The following is a 24,634-nucleotide window of genomic DNA, read 5'->3' as shown; positions in this document are numbered from 1 at the left end:
GTGCTATTCTGTTATAACCTACAGTTGAATATGAATCCCATAAGAAATAAAAGAAATGTGTTTTGCTGCTCACTCATGTTTTCTTTAAAAATGGTGCATATATTACCAATTCTCCAAGGGTATGCAAACTTTTGAGCACAACTGTATATATGAATGTGTATTTATTAAGCATTTATAACAAGCATGTTAAAATGCTCACTATTAAAATGCTTACTATTCCGCAATCATTGCATTAAGGTTGCTTTTTTATTCATGTTGTTATAATGCATATCAATAATTTGTAATGCATTTGTAAAACACTTATTAGTCATTAATTAACCGCTTTATAAACAGCTAACAATGTGAACAATCAAGTAAGGTGTTACCAAAATGAGCATTTCCCCTAAATTAAAGAAAATACTTTATATTTGTTTGATCATTTTCCATAACTTTGTTAATAGGGTAAAATGTTTGGGCTTCATGAATACAGTCAACACCACAATATGTGTAAAATGATTTGATTCCCTGTAGTTTCTAGTCTCCATTCTGTTTTTTGCTCACTGGACCATATCATAGGCTGCTATTATTAGCATGTTGACACAATCTTTTCTGTCTTCTAGACGCCACGCTCCCAGATGTCAGATAATTTGTCTGTCTTTGAAGAGGTGCAAGAACAGGAGGAGCAGCATCAGGGTCTTGGTTGTGAAATGTCAGAAAGTAATTGTAAGACTCTTACACGGCACAGAAAGAGCATGCAGTGGGCTTCAAATCTTCTGAGCCCATGGCATGCTGAGAGGGATGTGGAGAGATGCAGTCAGCGTAGTGTTCTGCCCTCATGCACTGAGAGACAAGAGCTCACAGAGTTGGTGAAGAAGCGCATGATAAACCTGGGCCTCTCCACTGGTGGATTTGGTGAGAGGCGAATCCTTGAGCTGCCTTGTTAGAGCACTGTCCAGTCAGTCAGTGATCTAACGGGTCCCTGACATACTTTTTATTTCAGTATTGCACAAACAAATAGTTTTGTAATTTAGCAATACATTTAAACAAAAAACAAAAGCATTCTTAGTAACATTTGTTAACATTTGTCTCTTAATTCAGATGATCTGAATGATAACCAAACTAGTCACTCTTATGTCCTAATCAACCCATCATCTGATACAAGACTGGAGCTAAATGACATTGTGTAAGTGAAGTTGACTATTGCACCTTATATGAAATTCACATTTCAAAAGCATTAATGATTGAATCGAATTAAGAAATGAGGCCACATTTAACTCCAAAAAAATAAGAAATTATATTTTGCCATAAGAAAATTACACCTGTTTTGAGGACCATCAAGCTTTTTTGCATTGTGAAATAATTTTCATGACAATTATTATATTATATATATATATATATATTAGGAACCCTTATGCACCTACTTGTTCATGCGATTATCTAATCAGCCAATCGTGTGGCTGTAGTGCAGTGCATAAAATTAAGCAGATACAGGTCAGGGGCTTCAGTTAATGTTCGCATCAACCATCAGAAAGGGGAAAAAATATGATCTCAGTGATTTCGACCATGGCATGATTTTTGGTGCCAGACGGGCTGGTTTGAATATTTCTGTAACTGCTGATCTCCTGGGATTTTCACACACAACAGTCTCTAGTGCTCACTCAAAATTGTGCCAAAAACAAAAAACATCCAGTGAGCGGCAGTTCTGTGGACGGAAATGCCTTGTTGTTGAGAGAGGTCAACGGAGAATGGCCAGACTGGTTCGAGCTGACAGAAAGACTACGGTAACTCAGATAACCCCTCTGTACAATTGTAGTGAGCAGTATAGCATCTCAGAATGCACAACACGTCAAACCTTGAAACGGATGGACTACAACAGCAGAAGACCATAGTGATTCTTTATAAAGTGCTCATTACAATTCGTTTTTTGTCTTATTACAATTGTCACAATGCAGAAAATCATCATGGTCCCAAAAATAGGTTTCATTTTATTTATGAAAGCATAGTTTTGTTCAACTGTACATGTTCTGTGACAGATTTGCTGAGATACTAAATAGTAGTAATTGATTATGTGCTGACCTTGTGTTAAAAAATTCAATTTTTTTTAAACACTACAGCTTAACCCAGCAAAAACGGTGGCTCATTAATTTAGCTACCTTATATGCTTTTTTTGTGTTTCAGGTACATAATCCGTAAAGATCCTCTCTCATCGATGCTGAATGATAGTGACAGCATAAAGAACATGAGGAGCTGCATAGGAGAGGAACATAAAGCTGGAAGATCTGCTCTGAACAAAGATCAGACTTACACCAGTAATTTATCTTACACTGTCATATGAGCAAGACCTGTTTTATAACATCAAGTAAACATAAATTTTAAAGAGGCCCTATTATGCTTTTTGGGATTTTACCTTTCCTTTAGTGTGTAATATAGCTGTTTGTGCATGTAAAAGGTCTGCAAAGTTACAAAGTCCACGCAAAAGGGAGTTACTCTCACCCACAGAAAACACTGCTCCTGAACTGCCCAAAACGCCTGGTTTGCAGTCCAGCCATTACTTCCGTGACTTAGCTATGTCATTATTTAACACATTTGCATAATGCCCGCCCAAGGGCTACTTCGGTTATGGTAAGGGGCATTACATTTCCGACACGCTCTAAGTGGTTGACCAATCACAACAGACTGGTCCAGCTGACCAGTCAGAGCAGACTGGGCTTTTCGGAAATTGGGGCTTTAAAGAGACAGGAGCTGAAACAGAGCGTTTCAGACAGGGTGAAAAGAGGTGCTGCAGCAATGTACGATATGAGAAAAATAATGTGTTTTTTGAACATTAAAGCATGTAAACCTATTCTAGTAGACCCCCAAAATAAAATTATGAACCTGTAAATGAGCATAATATGGGCTCTTTAACATAGCGCAAACCTTTGATGTACTACTGTCCACTGAAAGATCTATATACAGCTTAGAATAATGCACAGCCCAGTCACATACAGCCATTGCTCTATTATCATATTTATTCCTGCTAGCTGCTCTGGCTGCATGCTGAGATTGACATGCAGAGGTCAAAGGTCACACACATAATCCAATTAAAGTTCTCTGTGCTTGGCTGTTTAATAAGTCCTGGAACTGACATTTGGCAGCCTACTGGGTTCCTGCCAGGCTCGTGTTAACATCAGACAGTGATCCTTACCTTAACTATTTCAGTAATGCATGAATTTGTATTCTCTTCTCACTACATGTTAAAACTCAATGATACTACCAATATAGTAAATAACATAACATAATAACGTTATAACATATAAAGCTCACAACTTATCTTTCAATATATGCCAATATTTTTATGGGAATATTTAAATGTGAAGTGTGTAATTTTTTGCGCTACAAGCAGCACCAAACAGAATTGAAAAAAAAGAAATACTATTTTCAGACTGATTTCCCAAGCACACTCCGATTTTTCCATTGTGGCAAACAGGTGAGCATTCCATACGTCTCACTTATTCTTATGCTTTTCCCCAATCACATTAATGATTTACTCACAATTATAGATTATATTATAATATGTAATGAACTGTTAGAATATCTTTTGTAAGATATTTTAAAAGAAACATGTGCCTTCAATTAACACAAAACTCACAATTATGTCAGCCATTCCTTTTATTGAAATGAAAATTTTTGTCAGTGTCAGTTTTATATACGCAAAGAAGAACACATGCCGTGGATGTAAATTTGCATTTTAAAAGATATTTTAATGAACAAATCTTGTAGTTACAAAATCATATCAGTCCAGTGTGAATTGATGTCTGACCTGACACAGATAAATTATGGTGTTCCACAAGGCTAGGTGTTAGGCCCTTTGATGTTCTCCTTTTATGTGCTCTCTTTAGGTGACAAAAGTAGTTCAGAATCACCCAAGAGCCAGTCAGTTGCATTTGCTTGAAACAAGTATGAAAAATATGACTGAAGAACAAAAATAAAGGAACTTACAAATAACGACAGATGTCTGGGACTTATTATTGCTGCTAAAGTAAAAATGGTCACAAAAGATCACAATGGTCTCAAAGTTGAGCAGACAATTCAAAAGAACAGGTGCAGGCTCAGGAACATCTGTAACAAAGAGTTTGTGGTGAGATACAATGAGAACACAAGTGCAGTCTTTATTAGATCTGCTGAAGTGATTAGATTAGCGGAAGTGAAATACATCAAAATAAAACCACTCACCCAGACTTTATACTAAATGAACTCCCTAATGTATGATACATTAAACAGTTAAAAGCACACATTAACAGTAGCATATGATTTATTTTTCAAGAGTAAACAGCATAAATTGCTCATCAGCAAAGAATATTGACATTTAGGCACAGTCAAGCATATTTTATACCATAATAGACATCTGATTCAAAAGGTCAAGGTTAGGGTGTTGTGATGATATCAACATGTTTGCCTCACTGCGTGTACATCACAGCTGAGCCCACGGGCTTCCTCGCAAAGATCTCCAGAGCCTCGCACACTGCTGACGAGCAGCGTTTCCCTTTGAAGCTACACATACTGGTTAATGCTTTTAGAGTCTAGCATACATGAGATAAGAATGTTAACAGCAGGGAAATTTGGAATTCCCCCGTCGATTTTAGCCCTTGTGACAACTAGACCCGGTCTCCCCTATACTGTGGATTAAGCATGTGTGCTACTATTCAGTCATAGCCCAAAACTAGACCCACCAGACTGAGACAGAAAACCTGTCAGTCTAAGAACAAGTAAATTCACTGAAATAGAGAAAGTTTCTTTATTTATTTAAAACACTTAAATCAAGTTCTCACTTAAATTTTGAATGTTTCATTTTAAATTGTCCATAAAAATGATAAACTTAGGCCGTAAATTATTTTCTCTAATAAACAGAAAATGAAAACAAATCTTATACTCTCATTCAAGTGTGCTACACCTGAAGTACATAAAAGTGGAAATATTTCCACTGTAGGGTCATAAGTGATATCTCAGTGATATCATATTTTCCATGAAAAAAAAAATAAATAAATAAAAAAAAATAAAAAAAATCACTTACGGCACCTTTAAATTAGTAAACAGAACATGTGAACAATGTCAGTTTTATATATGCAAAGAATAGAAGAACGCATGCCGTGGATGTAAATTTGCATTTTAAAAGATATTTTAATGAACAAATCATGTAGTTACAAAATCATATCAGTCCAGTGTAAATTGATGTCTGACCTGACACAGATAAATTACGGTGTGCAACAAGGCTAGGTGTTAGGCTCTTTGATGTTCTCCTTTTGTGTGCTTATTATTTTATTATTATTATTATTTTTTAGGTGACATTTTTCCACTGTAGGGTCATAAAAAGATATTGGAAATAGATTGTGGTCTTGTCTGAGCCCTGTTAAAAAGACAATTAAAACCAATGTGCAACTACTATGCTGATCTATATGCTGATTTTTGCTGGTTCAACCAGTATATATTTTTTCTGGTAATGCTGGTTAACCAAAGTAGTCTTGCTGGTTAAGCTAGTCAAAAAGCCTTGTTGGAACACCAGTACAGAAGCATCTCGTGTTGCTGTCCAGCATTCAAAACACAACATGTGCTGGTGACCAGCTATGCTGTTTTTTTGTTCTTTTTTTCAGCAGAGACACCATAAGCCAAGATCCCGATCCAGACTAAGGCCACGTGTACATTACTGTGCAAAAGTCTTAGGCTTATAAGAAGTTTTACAAAAACATTTGTCTTAAGATGGTTATTTATATCTTCAGCTTTAGTGTGTCAATTGTAAATATACTTTAGACTCCCAAACATTGCTTTTGCAAATACAACCCCAATTCTAAAAAAGTTGGGACAGTATGAAAAATGCTAATAAAAACAAAAAGGATTTGTAAATTATATTCACCCTTCGCTATATTGAAAGCACTACAACTACACATTATATGATGATTTACCTTGTGAATTTCATTGTTTTTTTGTTTTTGTTTTGTTTTTTCAAATCAGTTGATTGCAACTTGCTTCAAACAAGTTGAGCCAGGGGCAATTTATGACTAATAACAATTTGATGAGTTGAAATAAGAAGGCGATGTGAAATCGGAGATGTTAAACAGGAGAGGCAATTGTGTCATAGTACTGTATAAGGAGCCTCCAAAAACAGCCTAGTCCTTCAAAAGCAAGGATCGTACAGCTTGTCAATTTTCCAAGAGATGCTTCAGCAAATAATCCAGCACTTTGAGAACAATGTTCCCCAAAGACAAATTGGAAGGATTTTGGGCATTTTACCCTCTATAGTGCACAATATAGTTAAAAGATTCAAGGAATCTGGTCAAATCTCGGTGCGAAAAGGGCAAGACGAAAACCATTTCTGAATGTGTGTGATCTCTGATCCCTCAGACGTCACTGTCTTAAAAAACTTCATTCATCTGTAATGGATATCATGAACATGGGCTTGGGATAACTTAAGTAAACCTTTGATAGTCAACACCACTCACCGCTGCATCCACAGATGCAAGTTAAGTCTTTACTATGCAAAGCAGAAGCCCTACATCAACACTGTCCAGAAGCGCTGCCGACTTCTCGGGGCTCGATCTCATCTTAGATGGAAAGTAGAAAAGTGGAACTGTGTTTTTGGTCTGAAGAGTCCATATTTCAAAAAGTTTTTGAAAAACACAGTGGTCGTGTTATCCGGGCCAAAGAGGAAAAGGACCATCCAAGCTGTTATTAGCGTCTGGTCCAAAAGCCAGTGTCTGTATGGGCCAGGGGTGTGTCAGTGCCCATGGCATAGGTAACTTGCACGTCTGTGAGAACACCATTAATGCAGACAGATATGTACAAATTTTGGAGCAACATATACGCCATCCAGCACCGTCTTTTCCAGGGATGTCCCTGCATTTTCCAGCAGGACAACTTCAAACCACATATTGCCAGGATTACAAGTGCATGGCTGTGTAAGCAGAGAGTGTGGGTGCTAGATTGGCCTGCCTGCAGTCCTGACCACCTCCAACTGAGAATGTGTGGTGCATTATGAAGTTCACAATACGGCAACAAAGACCCCGTACAATTGTGCAGCTAAGCACCTGCATAATGGATGAATGGGGAAAAATTCCACTTTCTGAACTTAGCAAACTTGTGTCTTCAGTGCCTAAATGCTTAATAAGTGTGATTAGAAGAAATGGTGATGTTTCACAGTGGTAAACACTCGACTGTCCCAACTTTTTTGGAGTGTGTTGCAATCATCTGATTTAAAATTACTGTAAAAAAAAAAAAAAAGAAAAATAAATAAATATAGCAAAGGGTGAATATAATTTACAAATTACTCATTTTTGTTTTTATTAGCATTTTTCATACTGTCCCCAATTTTTCGGAATTGGGTTGTAGAACAGATTTGAATAGAAGAACAGGGAGCCCTTCAACAGATGGTATGACCACCATAGAGCCCCCCCACTGAACATCGAGTCAGTCTGGGAGATAGAAGCAATTGAGACAGCCTAAACAGATAGAATAACTGGCAAATTCTCCAAGAAGCTTGGGACATCCTATCTGCCAACAAACAAGAAAAACTGTGTCAAGGTGTACCTAGGAGAATTGGTGCTGGTTTGAAGTCAAAGGTGGTCACACCAAATATTGATTTAGCCTTTTTTATGTTTACTGGACTTGTTAATGTTAACTGATGAATTAAAACTATTTATGGCATTATTTTTTGAAGAAATCCTCACTATCAAACATTTTTCACGAGTTCCTAAAACCTTTGCACTGTATATAGTTTTGATAGCTCTCAAGAGAAAGACCACAAGACTGTATCTCTGACTACAGTGAGGATTGTAACAACTTTTAAGTGAGGTAATTTACTAAATGGAATAGTTCACCCAAAAATTAAAATTCTCTCATCATTTACTCACACTTATGCCATCCCGGATGTGTATGACTTTCTTTCTTCAGAAGAACACAAATGAAGATTTTCAGAAGAATATTTCAGCTCTGTAGGTCCATACAATGGAAGTGAATGGGTGCCAACATTTTGAAGCTCCAAAAATCACATAGGTCAGCATAAAAATAATCCAAATGACTCCAGTGTTTAATCAATGTCTTGCCCGCTTTAAGGGGGTCTTTGAACACCCGGCCGGTGGTAAGGAGGCAGGAGAACAACCGCTGCGGACAACGCATTGTCTTTTTGTACGTTGGTGGCTCAGACTGGTTGGGAGGAGGAGCCTTTAAAGACTTTATACCGCAATGGCTTGATAGTGCCCTAAAAGCTGAACTAGAATGCTGGGATGAGGGATTAAATCTGGAGCAGTATATCAACCACTCCATCAAACTGGACGATCTTCTCCGAGCCCGCAAACCCACCTGTGAACAGTCCTCTTCCTCTGCATCCACAGCCGACAATGCTCAGGTTGAACCCATGCAAATCGGTCGAACCCACCTAACACCTGTGGAGAGGCTTTGTCGCCGACGTCTGGGGCTGTGTCTATACTGTGGCCATATCTTCCATTGACTTCGTTAATAACCAACTACTCATTCCCACCACTGTTATTTACAATATCAACAAGATCAATGTCTAGGCATTAATAGACTCTGGTTCCGCTGGCAGCTTTATGGATATAGACTTAGTAAAGTCATTGAACTCACCCACTCTTCCTTGTACTCCTCCCCTCTGCATTTCAGCTCTAGATGGATGGCCACTTGGCTGTGAAGCCGTCCACCAGGCCACAGAGTCTGTCACACTTAAGACAGGTGCCCTACACCCTGAAAACTTCAGGTTTCTGGTTACTCACACACCACAAAATCCTCTTATCCTGAGATACCCATGGCTAGCCAAGCACAACCCTGAGATGTCGTGGAGCAAGTGGCAAATTCGGAGGTGGACCCTACCGTGTCACTAACATTGTCTAGAACCCATTCCTTGCCGAACTGCTTCAGCTAAGGAATCACAGGAGGAACCTGTAACGGACATTCCCTCAGTTTACTCAATCTCCACGAGGCTTTCAGTAAGATCAAGGCTGTGGAGCTGCCTCCTCGCCGACCTCAGGACATTGCTATTGAACTTCTGTCTGGTGCTGCTCCTCCCAAGAGCAAGATTTATCCCCTATCAGCACCAGAGAACCAAGCCATGGAGGATTACATCAACAAAGCCCTCAAACTTGGATTTATTTGCCCAGCTACTTCTCCAGTGGCAGCTGGTTTCTTCTTCGTAAAAAAGAAGGATGGCAATCTACAACCTTGTATTTACAATCATGGATTGAATGCCATCACTATCAAATATCGTAACCCTTTGCCTCTTGTTCCAGCTGCTTTTGAGCAACTACACACGGCCCAATACTTCACTAAGCTCGATCTTCGCAATGCGTACAACCGTATACGCATACGGGAGGAAGACGAGTGGAAGACGGCTTTCATAACCAACAGGTGGCACTATGAATATCAAGTGATGCCCTTTGGACTTGCCAACTCACCTTCTGTCTTCCAAGCATACGTCAACGAAGCATTCAAAAGACATGATAAACAAGTGCGTGATAGGAGACATAGACAACATCCTCATATACTCACCCTCTCTAGGGTCTCACATCCACCATGTACGACAGGTCTTGCAATGGCTATTGACTACCGACTTTATGCCAAGATTGAGAATTGCGAATTCCACTGCACCACAATTTCGTATCTGGGGTACAATCTAAGCGCCCAGGGTGTGGCTATGGACAACACCACAGTACAAGCAGTTCAGAACTGGCCTAAGCCTACATCTGTGAAGGAATTATAATGTTTCTTGGGTTTCGCCAACTTCAACAGACGATTCATTTATCACTTCAGCACCATTGCCGCACCTCTCACATCGCTACTCAAAGGTCAACCCAAACAACTACCCTGGAGTGACAATGCAGAGAGAGCATTTCAAGAATTAAAAACTCATTTCACGAGCGCTCCCATTCTCATTCATCCAGATCCCACGTTGCCATTTGTGGTCGAAGTGAATGCATTTGAGTGTGGAATAGGTGCCGTGCTGTCACAGCATCATGGAACACCACCCAAGTTATACCCATGTGCATTCTTTTCACGCAAACTGTCACACACAGAGCGGAATTATGATGTGGAAGATCATGATCTGCTGGCAACTGAATCTGCATTTGAGGAATGGCAGCATTGGTTGGAGGGCACTCAGCATCCTTTTCAAGTCCTTACGGATCACAAAAATTTTGAATATATGCGAGCAGCCAAACGCTTGAATCCAAGACAGACACGTTGGTCATTGTTTTTCACTCGATTTGATTTCACTATCACTTACAGACCTGGATCTAAGAACATCAAAGCCGACGCACTCTCGACTACGAGAGACCAGATACCATCCTTCCACCCACCTTTTTACTTGCTCCAGTGAGATGGGAGATACTTGGCAAGATCCAACGAGCTCAAGTCACTGATCCTTCTCCCAGTAACTGTCCACCAGATAAAATGTATGTCCCCAAGTCTGTACGCTCTCACGTCATGCAATGGGGATTTATTTTGTGATCTTGTTGTTTATTAAACTCTGCGCATGGGTCCCAATACTTCTGAGTCTGCCCACTCGTTACACATATAATTTCTGAAGATATGGATTTAACCACTGAAGTCTTATGGATTACTTTTATGCTGACTTTGTGCTTTTTGGAGTGTAAAGATTTTGGAAATATTCTTCTAAAAATATAAATTTGTGTTCTGCAGAAGAAAGAAGACACACCTGGGATGGCATGTGGGTGAATAAATTATGAGAGAATTTTCATTTTTGGGAGAGCTATTCCTTTAAGCATCACTAAACTAATGACCAAGGTGATCACCATAGTGAAAAGTAAATATACCAAATTGTATTTAAAATACATTTATTTCATGATCGGTATACTACAAATATAATAACATACTGAAAATACCTTGTAATTGTACTTATTTCATGCTTTTTTCAAATGCACACAGAGAAGCTTTGGTCACTACAAATGAAGTGGTAGTTTAGCTTTTACAAATGCAATTAGGGGAAGTGTACATTAAGTTCAAATATAGTGTACTTTAAGAAAGTACACTGGTTGGGGCTTGTTTCCATCTACAACTTGTTTGAACAGTCTGTTAAAAGCGATTATCATAATAATGTTCTTCAAGTACAAACAAATTACAAATATATTCCTAAAAAAATTTTTTTTCCAGAGTCTGGCCTGACTGTGCCTCCCTTGACTATCTGTTTGTCTCATCTGAGTGTTTTTCCTGTGAAAGAAACCAAGGAAATGTTTTATAGCCATTCTTTGTAACACAGACATTCTCTCTTTCACTGGGCAGCCAAAACCTCATATATGATTTTGAAACTCCATAGACTTATTTGTAAGTAGTTTGTTAAAAGTTGCCTCACATTCTCACTTGCAGAGACCATGATCTTCTCACCTTTTTTGGAGAGATTCCTCCATCTGAGAAATCTCCTCACTATCTGTCTTGGCACCTATGCAAAGTCCCATTAAATGACTCTGGAAATGTCGAGGTTGCCCACAGTGGTCCCCATTTGCACACACTTGCTGTCAAGTGCATCAGTATATGCACACTGAAAGAAACATTAGCAGGTCCATATAAAGTTACAAATTTGTGTTGAATTTTGAAAAGTGTCTGCTGTGCCATATCAATGTAGCAATCTTTTATTACATCCTGAAGAATGTGCATAGCAAAAACTAATAAAGAAGGTTCCAGTGCTTCCTCTTCAAATTCCATTCAAAACAGGTAATGCAAAAAACAGCAAAAATGACCTCCATTCAGTGGCTTTCCAGTACTTTCGGTCATCGATTGATCTTGGTGCCCTTGTGATCTCTACTGGTGGTTCAATAGCAAGTAACTCCTTGTTTACAATTCTGGTTTTTGTGTCCATGGTGCTTACTGTATGGCCAGAAAGAGGCAAGTTGTCTGGTTGTGCCAAGGCAGACACTATGTTTGTACTCAGGAACAAAACCATCGATAATATTAAAGTTCTGAAGCTGCAGTAGAAGGGACATTGTAACGGTGGTGGCCCCCAGAGTAAATTTAAATAACTCCATTTATATATAATAATTAAACAAATAAATCGGGTGCCAGGCAGAATTTAAGTCTGTCAAAAATAATACCATAACCCAGTAAAGTTCTTAAAGCCACCGGTTACGAAAGTGTGTAAATGATGTAATTGTATTTTCAATGAAAACAAAATAAGAGGGTTCAGATTTCTGAAATATATTTTCTTCTATAAACCTAGCAAAACAATATTATTTCAGAAAACAAAGACAAATAATTCCCAGATACATAAACAAAATATGATCAATAACAGCAAATCACAATTAACAATACAAAACACCGTTTATCACAGTGTGTTAGTGGGTGTGTATGTGTGTAAATGTATGAGAGTGTGAGAATTCAGGTGGGTTGGGATGTATGTGAATCGTGTACGCTGGGTCTGGAGCAATAAGATGTACCTTAGGTGTATGGACAGTGCAGCTGGAATGCAAAGGGAGAGTCAAAAACCGGGTAGGTCTGAAGATCCAGCAATCTGGCGCTTCAACTTGAGACCCCTTTCTCCATCACACCTTGACAGTTGAGCTCTTCGGTGGGTCCTCAGACTGCTTGCAGTTCATTCCAACTCATGCCACTGCACTTCAAGTCAGGTGCATTCAATGGCTTTGAATTTTCAGGCCACTCTCGAATGATGAGCACTGCTTAATTGACTCCCTTCATTGTTTCTTTGTTTCTCTTTCCTCCAATCACTTTCCTTCACTCCACACATGTACATCAGCATGGCACACAACTCAGTGTCACCCCACACCTGTCACTCTCAGTGCATTGACGAACAGCCTTTTTATGTGCTAACTCCCTCTCATGGTAATTGGCTGGCAGACCCTTAAAGGAGTGGTGCACATTTTAACTCCGCCACAACAGGCGTTTCACACTCATTAATGGATCAGCAGGTGTCCCCAACATAGCATGTTCAAAATGGTCTGTCTCTGTCCTAGTGGTGGGTCTGGTGTCTCCCAAGTGTATGGACCACCACCAGCATGGAGACAAGAAGTCATACACATTTTTGCCATTGAACGGTTTCGTATTTCTCAGGAGGGGACGTGCAACAGACTCTGAGGAGCAGATCAGGGAGTTGACTTTACTGGTGTGCTCTTTGTTTTCAGAGTCTTTCCATTTCATTCAATTTTGTTCCAGGTCTTTGAGCTCTGATACAAATCCAGTCAAAAAGTGTTCATATTTGACTTAGTTGCACCAAACCATGAGCATGGCATACATATGTTTACTTGATGATCTTTTGGTAGAAGCTCTATGATTGGACACTGAATAGGTAGTTATTGCTTTCAAAAACTGGAATTCTGTCACAGTTCCATATAAATGATTGGTCGCCATGCCCCATTTGTCCACTCTGTTTGAATTTCTGCACCACACTGTAAATCACAAATGATACCTGCAAGTGACTGTTGTCTACTCGAAAGTATCCTAGGATTCTTCAAAATGTCTAACAACTGGTCTGACAGAGAGAGCACAAAGAAATAAAGCTTACTCTTAATTATGAGTTAACGAGGTCACGTGACGCCATGCAAGGAGCAGACGTGTGAGCGACGAGCTCTGCGCACTTTGCTAAATTTTCATGTTATAATCTGGTGAATTTGATATACCCAGTTACACAATTGCTCTTTGATGCAAAACATGGCAAAGAAGTCAAAATCCTCGGGCTCTGGAGACACTAAAAGACACTTACGTGTTAAGGATGAAAGCCCCGACAGGCCTACAGACCGGGGACTCGATTTGGATGGTGCTGGATCTCCTCTCCCGCCGTGCCATCCAAATATATATCAAGGCATCCACTCCTTCAGCCTGAACAGACTTAAAGAATAAAAAAACCCATTAAGGGGCCTCACTGTGGCATAGAATACTCCAAGGGCCAGAACAAGTGGCAAAACATCAAAGGAGTCTCTTCACAGAGTGGACAGCTAAGATGTGAGAACAGACTCAAACCACTAAACCCATATTTAGAGCCTTGAGATCACATGACCAGCAGAGTATTACTGACTTTATTACAGCAACCCCCTATTATTTGACACTTTCAGCTGCAGATTAGATCAAGCATGGGAGACAAATACAGAATGTAATCAATAGCTGAAAACTTTTGCATGATGCCAAATCCACAACAATGGGTGTCAGAATAAAGGCCAAGACTTCTGTCATATTGATCAGTAAAACAAACAAAAAATTACTTCGTGCACCTTTAAGAGGGTTAACCTGCATCTAAAATTCTTTTTAGGACAGTAAAAACAGGTGCATTGTAAGCCTTGCAATTTACAAACTAATCTCAGGCTCTTTTGAAACAAATAGTAAAGATATGCATATACAGTTCATTTATTTTATTATTTTCTTTTTAATAATAATCCACATTCAACATAAATGTTTATAAACAAACATTACTTCCGAATTGATTTATACAAAAAGAACCAACCTTCCAAATAATATACCCTTTCAGATCACTAACTTAGCTAAATAGAAGCAGCTGCATTTTTGACCATTTAAAAATAGTAAACGGATGCAAGCGGTACTTCTTAGATGTTTGGTAAAACAGAACAAACTTTTCAAATGGGCATTTTAACAATCAAAAATCTAACGTACAGATTTGTATAGAACTGTGGCCTTACACTTTGCGTATTGTTTTAGGTTATTACGATATGAAGGCATATCTCATCCTAACCCAAGAGGCCTTTATCTAATGTAAATGGTTCATGTAAGTCACATGTACCACTTTTACTAACTGCATTTGTGCAGTGAACTTCAACGCACTACTCTTCATAGAACAGAAGGCAGAAAAACACATTCGCCAAAAAAGGGAGTCTATTCCATGAGCTTTTTGACTTTGCAGTCATTTTATTCATATCAGTAAGCCACCATATTTAATGGTTTACTTTTATCCAAGCTCATGTTTCACAATGAATTGTACAGAAAAGCCCAAACGAGAAAGCATATAAAATAGAAAACAGGATTCCATTGATTTTCTTTTGATTCTGCCTTGCTTTCCAGCTGCTTTACATTTGAAAAATACATATCTACTTAGAAAACGAGAAAGGGCCAACCCAAACTTTATAACGTCCTCTCGCCCACCCTGACCTGTAGACACTTTAGTTAATCTATGGGTGGAAGAGACTAGAAATCATATTGGTGTCAGCAGAGGGTGAAGCAGATTAATATGCAAAGTGCTTTCAGGGGGCTGAGAGGAACAGGGGTGTAGTAGTCCATTCTTGGCAGGTTTTGGAGGGACCTTGACAGTCTTGATAAGCTGACAGATGGACGGCCAGCGATCTCCTCAGAACCTCAGATATGACTTGTGTTTAACCATATATCTGTAGGGGAGACAGGGGTAGTGAGCAAATTAACTGGTTCTCAAATATATCTTAATGCAAAATAATTTCTTCCTTAAAGTCAACAGAAATATAGGTAGACAGAGTGAGGGGTCTTCACTATGTTTTGCTGGCCACACAATAGCGAGTCTGACCTGTCCAGTGTTTCCCAGAATCGCAAAAAGACAGGCCGGTCCAGATGTCTCTTGTGGTGGCTCAGCTCCAGCACAGTCACGTCCCATTTCTGTACGTTTGGGTCTGTCCGTGCCTCATCGTACTTCAGGTGAAAGGCTCGGACTACACAAACATCAGCATTACATGAGACAAACTCTTTCCTGTACATACTGAATGAGGCTGGAATTCAACAGTTGTACAGGATATCAGAAAAAAATGCTGCTTTTCCCCAGACCAAACTCACTTTTGGCAAAAATATCAACGGGGGATCCATCAGGCAGAAGCCATGGCCAACCCTTGAACTGCCAGGCAGGACCCTGCACAAAGACTGCCACTACACGATCCCTGCGAACAATCAGTGACTTCAGTTTTAAAGGGACATAACCATACACACAATATTTCAAGAGTGATGACATTCCAAAGATAAGTACAGCATTCAAGACAAAATGTCACATCCAACCCTGTCATTTCAGCCAATGTTAACATAGTATTATAACAAAACATTTTGCATGATGGCAAACTTTCTAGCAAATATATCAAGTGTAATATGTGGTGTAGAAGAACGATGCATCAAAAGTCGTTAAACAATATACATTAACAATTAAAAAGACATGATGTTCTGACACTGGCTGTACCCTTACATAATATTTCATAATGGTTATAATATTTGTTCTGTTCCAAAACAAAGTAGCCTGTAAAATTACACAGCATTTTAAAGGAACATAAAAGCTCAATTATAATTACTGGACGAACAGGGTTAGTTAAGTTTACCTTAAATGAGGTAAACATTTTCCAATATTTCTTCCATCCACGCATATCCCTGAAATTATTGACTCGGCTAGTCAAAGAGCGTGGATGATTGGTTAAAACTAACCATGTGTGTGGTTTGGAAGCAAATTTAATGATTAATCTCTCATTAATCTCTCGTTGTTTCGTGATACACTGACAAAATTAAGATTATTTAATTGCAAACGCGAAAAGTCTGGAGTGGCCTTATAAGGAACATGTGTACCATTTAAGCCCACTATGCTTTTAAAAATCTAAATGCTTCATATTTTACTAAATAAATCACTTAAATTTTTATATTGTTTTTAGATTTAGACCTCCGACACAACATTGTAGTTTTTTGTTTGTTTTGTTTACAATTCTTATGTTTTTTTGTCTTGGATGTTGTCTGCCTTATTGTCTACGACAGACAAACAACTTTGGACATTGGTTCTGCAATTTCACACCGTAAACCGGACTTCAAATTCCTCAATGCTGACACGCCGTTTACAAACACGGCAGCGGAGCCTTTTGTCTGGGCAGCCCAGCCGCGGAAACACAAAAGGAAAAGGGGAAATAGAGCCGGCGTTCTCATCAGAGTAAGACGCCGTGCAAATCGACCCCCGCTACCCACTATTCTACTGGCAAATGTTCAGTCTCTGGATAACAAGCTCTGCGAGCTGAGCGCGTGGATCTCTATCCAACGAGAGACAAGGGAATGCTGTATTATCTGCCTTACAGAAACTTGGATGTCTGCGGAGATTCCAGACTCAGCCATCGAACCCGCGGGGTTCTCCGTGCACCAAGCGGATAGAGCGAAAGACCTCTCAGGTAAAAGCAGAGGTGGTGGTGTATGTTTTATGATCAACAAATTCTGGTGTGATCAGAGGAACGTACATTCTATCAAGTCTTTCTGCTCTCCTGATCTGGAATTTCTCATGCTTCTGTGTTGACCATTCTGGCTACCGAGGGAATTCACAGCGGTCATTATCACAGCTCTATACATCCCGCCACTCAAGGAACTGTATGGGAGTATATGTGAGCAGGAAACCGCACACCCCGAGGCCATGTTCATTGTGACCGGTGACTTTAACAAAGCCAATTTCTAATCAATCGCAACAAAATACCACCAACATATCAGTTTCAACACACGAGGGGACCGGGTTTTTGGATCATGGCTACAAATCCCTCCCCCGCCCACCATTTGGCAAATCGGACCACTCTTCCATTCTCCTTCTGACCGCTTACAGGCAAAAACTGAAACAGGAAGCACCCACCCTCAGAATGATCCAGTGCTGGTCGGACCAATCAGACTCTACGCAATCAGACTCTAGACTGTTTTGATCACGCAGACTGGGAGATGTTCTGGTCCGCATCTGATGATGACACTGAGCTACACACCAGCACTGTAGAGAGCATCCTGACTGGCTGCAAACAACCCACAACCGCAAAGCCCTGCAAAGGGTGGTGCGAACTGCCAGACACATCATCGGAGGTGAGCTTCCCTCCCTCCAGGACATATATATATCAGGCGGTGTGTGAAAAAAGCTCGGAGGATCATCAGAGACTCCAGCCACCCGAGCCATGGGCTGTTCTCACTGCTACCATCAGGCAGGTGATATCGCAGCATCAGGACCCGCACCAGCCGACTCCATGACAGCTTCTTCCCCCAAGCAATCAGACTTCTGAACTCTTGATCTCCCACGATCAAAATACATCAGCACTGCACTTTATTACTCTTACTCTTATATCTCACACCGGACTGTCATAAATTATAGTATTATTATATTATATTCTCTCTTAACAACTTACTATCAACCGACAGCCTGAATGTCAATACAGTACAATACTGTACATTCTATATATATACACTACTATATATACTTTTTTTTTATTGTATGTTTATTCTATATTGTGTGTATTGTATACTGTACATTGTATATTATTATTGTGTTGTGTAATTATGTGTATATTAGATATGTAAATATTGTTGTGTAAATCTGATGTTTATTGTAAATTGGTATATGTCTCATCACTGTCACGACTGCTATGTTGCTCAGAACTACACCCAAGACTTTCACCCACTGTTGCACTTGTGCAGATGGTTGCGTGACAATAAAAGTGATTTGATTTGATATTTGTAATTGATGTTTAAACAAATAAAATAATTATTCTGCTTTTAAGCTTTGAGGAATCAGGCTTTTCAAAGGCACTGTTCCTTATAAACCCACATGAAAACAAAGTTATATTTCTGGATTATAATTACAGACAGAGCACTAAATCTTGTTTGTGCTCAAGACGCTTCTTAAATATTTTCATTTAATGTGGTTATCAGCAGTTTTTATTCATTTATTTTCTTTTACTACATCTATCTTTGTGAGCATCGCTCAGGCAATGTCCTGCACTAGTTCCAGAAACTCATGAAATCCATCTTTTCAAATACAAGGTATTGCTGTTAAATACAAAGAAAATAAATATCAAGTTTATCTGAGTTCAAATAAATGGCTTTTTGGAGGAACTTCCAAAATGGCCGCTGAGCAGTGGCAGCACATGTTCCCAAATAACTCAAGACTGAAACATTTGTTTGGCTCCAAATTGAGGTCTGCACGGGCCTTAAAATGAAACCCGAACCTGGCCCGACCCTACCCGAACGATATTGTCAGATTTTAAGCCCGAACCCGAACGCAAAATCGCTTACTAATTTCTTCTCCTAGCAAGTGCTGATGCAATAGGCTGTATTTTATGTAAGCATATAGGCAACATTCATAACAGTACTGAAACGGTAAACATACACAGTTTTAACAAGGCACGGCAGCCCCTACGTACACTAGAGCAGAAGGAGAAAAAAGCATTGCCTTACCATTTATTTTACTGAAACTTCACTTGGTGCAGAACAATCTGGAATAATATGAAACAATGCAACAGTCCCCTCTATGCAGCCTGAACTTATTCAGATTGTTAAATCTTTGTGACAACTGTGCTAAAAACAATCTAGATGCAGCCCAAAAATGAAACATAGCGCAGAAGTCTCAATATGCATATTTGACCATTTTAATTTCTTTTTAACTTGACATGGTGTTTAAAATATGCCGGTCCTGTGCTAGACGCTGAAGAAAAAGCAAGACGCGGTGCAAATGTCAAAGACATTCGTCCAGCATGTGTTTAAACAATGGGGAAACAGAACAGATGCACGCAAAAACACATTCGGTGTGAACGGCCCCCAACTCCTCCGTTTGCGTGTGTCTGAGTGAGCGCGTGTGTGCGAAACAAGTTCGATAAGGCTGTTTATTTTTTCATTAATTACAAACCCAAACCAGACTCGAACCCGAAGTCCTACTTGAAAAACTGACCCAAACCCAGCCCGAAACCCATCAGGTTGCAGACTGCTACCTCCAAATTAAAAACAAAATTATACCAACAAATATGTGCATTTCTCCTCTGCAACAACAAATTTTTTATATTTAAAAATTAAACAGTAAGTTGGTTTATATGGTACGTGGGCTTAATAGGGTCACTTCCCCTATGCAGTCTTACAAGGAAGCTGCACATGTAGGCAGTAGATAGCAAGCCGTCTCATTAAGTTTTGAAGCAGAGCTATTAGTAGGGTCACTAAATTCCATATAGTAGACTCATTAACAGAGTTAACCAGTTTAACTCACTAACCAGTTCCAATGATTCCTTCAAGTCTTTAGCTGTAACTCTAGGGATGGCCACTTCTAGGGAGAGTAGCCACAGTATTAAATAGTCTTAATTTATAGACAATTTGTGTAACTGTGGACAGATGAATATCTAAGCTCTTCGAGATAACTTTGTAACCTTTTTCAGCTTTATGCAAGGCAACAATTCTTGATCATAGTTCTTTGGAGATCTCTTTTTTTTGCAAAACATGGTCCACGTCAGCAGATGCTTCTTGTGAATAGCAAACTCAAAATATTTGAGTGCTTTTTATAAGAGAGAGTAGCTCTAAACCACACCTCCAATCTAGTTTCATTAATTGGATACCAAGTTAACCGACTCCTAACTCTAATTAGCTTTTGTTGATGTCATTAGATTAGGGATTCATATAATTTCCAACCTACACTGTGAAGGTTTGAATGATGTATTCAATATGTAAAAGAACAATACAATAATTGATATGTTATTAGTTAAAACAGTGTGTTTGTTCATTATTGTAACTTAGATGATCCAACCAGATTTTAAGGCAAATTTATACATAAATGCAGGTAATAACAAAGGGTTCACATACTTTTTCTTGCCACTGTATTAGTAGGGTCACTAAACCACTGTAAGTTTATTTTACATAAAATGGCATTTAATAGGTTATCTGAAGTGTTAACAGAGGTGAAAACTACTCAAAAAAAAAAAAAAAAAAAAAAGAAAAGGGGTATGAGTGTGCATGATGTGTTGGGCATACCAGTCCTGTGGGGCGAGTTTAAGTGGCTGGTCGATTACCCTGTAGGGCACTGTGACAGTGAGTGTGGCACCACCTGGCTGCACCTGATCTTTACGTCTCTGTAACAGAACCTCATTGTCTCTCTGAATGCCCTGCTTCTTCTTGTCCTCCGACGTTACAAACCTGTCAAGAGAAGCACTTACATCAGTTATAGGAATAAAAACACCAACAGGAGTCAAGGGGATTTTTAGTGGATGAAGTCTGTTCATCTCATTTACTATGGACATGTTCCATGTTTGACAAACACAAATTGTCCAAAATATTCATCTTCATTTTGACAGTATATCTATTCTTCAATCATTTAAAACATAACCAACTTTGGGAAATTCTTGCTTGAAAGTGTCAAAATACATTTTGGGATATCTGTTTGTGGATACAAATCTTGGAAATCTTTCCAAATGCTTGGAAAACCTTTTTAATACACTAAGAAATGTAATTTTACATTTGTATACAGTTAAAGGTGCCAAAATAAGCACTCATTCAAGAGAATTACTTGCACTAAATGGCCAATTTATGAGCAATAAACGCAAAATGAATCAAATCCAAATGAAACTTTCTTGGAGAGCATATTCTGAGACATCAACCACAAATTTATCCCAAGGCATATTTTCTTTCAAATACATTTCCTTATTAATGCAACTCACATCAAGCCAGATGCATAAATAGCTTAATCAATTATCAAGGGAAATCAGGGCCCTCTCTAGATGGCTACATGACAAAGCTGCCGTACTGGAGAATCGAAAGACCATCATGATGATGGGAAAGCTGTCTGGGCATAGAGCACATCAAATACCAGACAGATGAAGGTGAGCGAGCAAAAGACAATGAAGCTACTACATCTATTATGTTTATGTCAAACATTCTGTCGAACAATGATGGCCATTCAACTGATCTTTAAATTGCTTTTTTTTTTTTTTTTTTTTATATTAAATATAAATGAGACAAACATTCTGATTAATATTTAAATCATACTGTAACCCATTAAATTATCTAAATAAAGGAGTTATAGTGAGTCAATGCCTCTTTAGTGCAACTTAATTAGGAATCACACTGTTTACTTGTTTGTTTACTAAATCAAATTGTTTATGAACTGCCTGGAGGTGGTTAATTCTGTTTTTAGCCTAATTATTCTAAAACATGTACTTTAATAACTAATAACTAATCTGTTATTGCTTGGAATAAACAGCAGTCTAATTCATAAATAGTATGAAAAATATTTTGGGCGTATGGCAAGCTTACTAGATATTTTATGCAGTACTTATTTTTTAGTTACGAGTAAGTATTCCAATAGTGATTAGTATTTGTAATATTTTATTAGTAACCATTCATTAGATACTAGTATTTATTCCAAGTTACTAATATCTATTCCAGTTTTACTAGTTTATTTATTTTTCTTTTAAAGCCACAGGTGGAATAGCATCAGTGGCTATTTTTTATTTTTTCCAATTTGACAGAAATTTTTTCAAATAGACATTTTTCCTGGTAAAACCTTTTTAAACACATCTAATAAAGAATTTTCTGAACAGAACCATTGTATAGTGTTATTAAAAGCAGGACAGTCCATATATGCTTAACAGTCAATGGTATCCTACAGAAATCACATGTTGGTGGTTCTTCACCTTTCAATAAGTACACGTGTAAGTCTTCAATGACCAGTGCAACACCTTGTGTATACAGTTTGATCATGTCTAGATTCAAAAGGAAAAAAAAGAAAGTATCTTTCATTTATAACAGGGTTGACTTCTTGTAGCTTGTTATGGACACACTCATTCCATTCTACATTTTTTGTTTTTTTTTTAGATATAGAGTTAATTATAGATTTGAGATCTGATGGTGGGATTTGACATTCTATAATTCTCAATTTGAGGGCTTCCTTGGCAGCAGTGTCTGAATGTTCAATACCTGGCAATCCAATATGGCCCAGTACCCAACAGAAAATTGTTAAAATGTTGTCTCTGTAAAAAAAAATCCATGTTAGCTATTATGCTGACAATTATGGGGTGTTCAGTCTTTAAAGATTACAGGATTGAAGGCAAGATTGGCTTGAAGGAAAGAACAAATTAAAAAATTCAGTTGTTGTGCACTATCTGTTAGACTACTAGTACTTAATAATTAGAATAGACACTATCTATTCCAATTGTTACTAGTAACATTTTTTATTTTAGTAGTAAGATGTTTAAACTGATACAGTAACCATTCTGGTTAGTCATTACATTTGACAGGTAAATAGAGCAGCTTAAAACCAGTGAGATAAGAAATGCTACTAGTAACAATTGGAATAGACATTAATGTCAAATAAATAAGGGCAAGTAAACTGGAATAGACACTAGTCGCTACTGGAATAAGTATCTAATGATAGTTAATAATAGTTATGCTTTTTGCGTGTGTCTGAGTGAGCGCGTATGTGCGAAACAAGTTCGATAAGCCTGTTTATTTTTTCATTAATTACAAACCCGAACCAGACTCGAACCCGAAGTCCAAAGCAAGAAGAACTCTGTTGGAATACATACTAGTCATAAGTGAATAGTTGATATCAGCACCACAGATCCCCATAGAATTCAATGGCAAAATTTAACCATTTGTTTCCAGCAACAATGGACCTTTTTCAAACTGCCACGTTCGCTAAGTGGAAGTCGTCATGGTTGGGTAAACTATGGCGGTGATCAGGAAGAACAGTAAAATATCCAGTGCCACCAGGGGTGGGCTGGGAAGAGAAATCGGCCCTGGATTTTACATAGAAACTTGCTGTCCTTTTCTACAGCCCGCTTCAGCCAGTTGCGGCCCGTTCGGTGTAACGCAGAGGCCCGTTTCTGCTCATCGCCGCCCATTCGGCTCCGTTTCACGGCCGGCCCACCGAGAAAAGTCCCGGTTCTCCCTATGGCCAGTCCGCCCCTGAGTGCAACTACAGTGTTCCTATTTGCAAAAATAAAAATAAAAAATAAATAAATAAATAAAAACCAAACAAAAAATGACTGGATTTGTGTTTACATGAATTTCCAAAAGATGCTGAACTTTATACAAGCTCGGTGGGTTCAGGCAATTAAATGCAAAGATGATAACTTCGTTATTAAACAAGGCAGCACTTTCGTCTGTGGACTGTATTTTCAAGATGAGGACTCACAGAAGTCGCTCACAAGTGGAATTGTGAAATGCTTTGAAATCTGAGCTGCACCATCATGATTTGGAATGATTACACATCACATCCGACACGAGTGTGTGTGTTTGGCAGGGTTAGAAGTTGAATGGAGCGGGACATGGGTCTCTCCACTCCTTCACATCCTGTGTCGCCGGCCATCAGGGATTAGTTTCACCAAGTACAACTCACAGATTTGTTAACTGTGCCCTCTTTTTTGCATTTTTGGTGACTAGGGGTGTAATGGTTTATCATGGCATGATGCATCGCGGTAAAAAATGTGACGATGCGCATCGTGGAGATGGGATGTTTTTTTAATTATTTAAGCGTCTGTTCTATCCAATACGCGCAACGTCCTGAGCCTACGTAACGCGGGCATACAAATGGAAATCACTTCATTGGACACAGGAGCTCTAAAATACGATTGCACACTAGCAGCCACTGGTGTTGTACGATGAGTTTATGGCTGAAACTGCAAACTCTGAATGTGAAACCAGAAGCGGAAAAGAGATGTGCCTTTTCGGCAGGAGGGATTGAATGTCCGTTTGAAGCGTGAGACTGATCTGCTCTGACTGCATTAGACAAAATTTAAGTTTACAGAGATTTAATGATCATACTAATCATTGTGCCCATTTACATGCAGACCAATATGCTGATTACTCTCTAAAACCAACTTATTTAAAAAATCTGACAAGGCAAAAAATCAGCATTTACATGACATTTGAAATAAATTGCGTGATTCTCAGCTTTTGACGTCCAACCGTAAAGAGACATGAGCTCAACACGTGTGCACATAGGAAT

General features: G+C 38.7%; 2 protein-coding genes across 2 annotated transcripts in view; one reads left to right on the top strand and one right to left on the bottom strand.

Annotated features, from left to right (window-relative positions):
* The window catches only part of kcnt2 (potassium channel, subfamily T, member 2), a 45,681-nt gene extending 35,963 nt beyond the window's left edge, over nucleotides 1–9,718 (top strand). The window contains exons 26-32 of the mRNA XM_051700046.1: nucleotides 600–891; nucleotides 1,078–1,162; nucleotides 2,158–2,288; nucleotides 3,858–3,891; nucleotides 8,062–8,414; nucleotides 8,626–8,821; nucleotides 8,923–9,718. Coding sequence (XP_051556006.1) covers nucleotides 600–891; nucleotides 1,078–1,162; nucleotides 2,158–2,288; nucleotides 3,858–3,891; nucleotides 8,062–8,414; nucleotides 8,626–8,821; nucleotides 8,923–9,718 — 1,887 coding nt within the window. The remainder of the gene's footprint in view (nucleotides 1–599; nucleotides 892–1,077; nucleotides 1,163–2,157; nucleotides 2,289–3,857; nucleotides 3,892–8,061; nucleotides 8,415–8,625; nucleotides 8,822–8,922) is intronic.
* Nucleotides 9,719–13,935: 4,217 nt separating this feature from the next.
* The window catches only part of cdc73 (cell division cycle 73, Paf1/RNA polymerase II complex component, homolog (S. cerevisiae)), a 62,236-nt gene continuing 51,537 nt past the window's right edge, over nucleotides 13,936–24,634 (bottom strand). The window contains exons 14-17 of the mRNA XM_051700846.1: nucleotides 20,662–20,823; nucleotides 15,727–15,827; nucleotides 15,464–15,605; nucleotides 13,936–15,311 (exon numbers count right to left, since the gene is read on the bottom strand). Coding sequence (XP_051556806.1) covers nucleotides 15,275–15,311; nucleotides 15,464–15,605; nucleotides 15,727–15,827; nucleotides 20,662–20,823 — 442 coding nt within the window. The 3' untranslated portion in view covers nucleotides 13,936–15,274. The remainder of the gene's footprint in view (nucleotides 15,312–15,463; nucleotides 15,606–15,726; nucleotides 15,828–20,661; nucleotides 20,824–24,634) is intronic.

This window comes from Myxocyprinus asiaticus, chromosome 6 (genome assembly GCF_019703515.2).
Source record: "Myxocyprinus asiaticus isolate MX2 ecotype Aquarium Trade chromosome 6, UBuf_Myxa_2, whole genome shotgun sequence".
NCBI classification, from domain to species: domain Eukaryota; kingdom Metazoa; phylum Chordata; class Actinopteri; order Cypriniformes; family Catostomidae; genus Myxocyprinus; species Myxocyprinus asiaticus.
The sequence above is the reverse complement of the archived record's forward strand: the minus strand, read 5'-3'. Positions and strand labels throughout refer to the sequence as shown.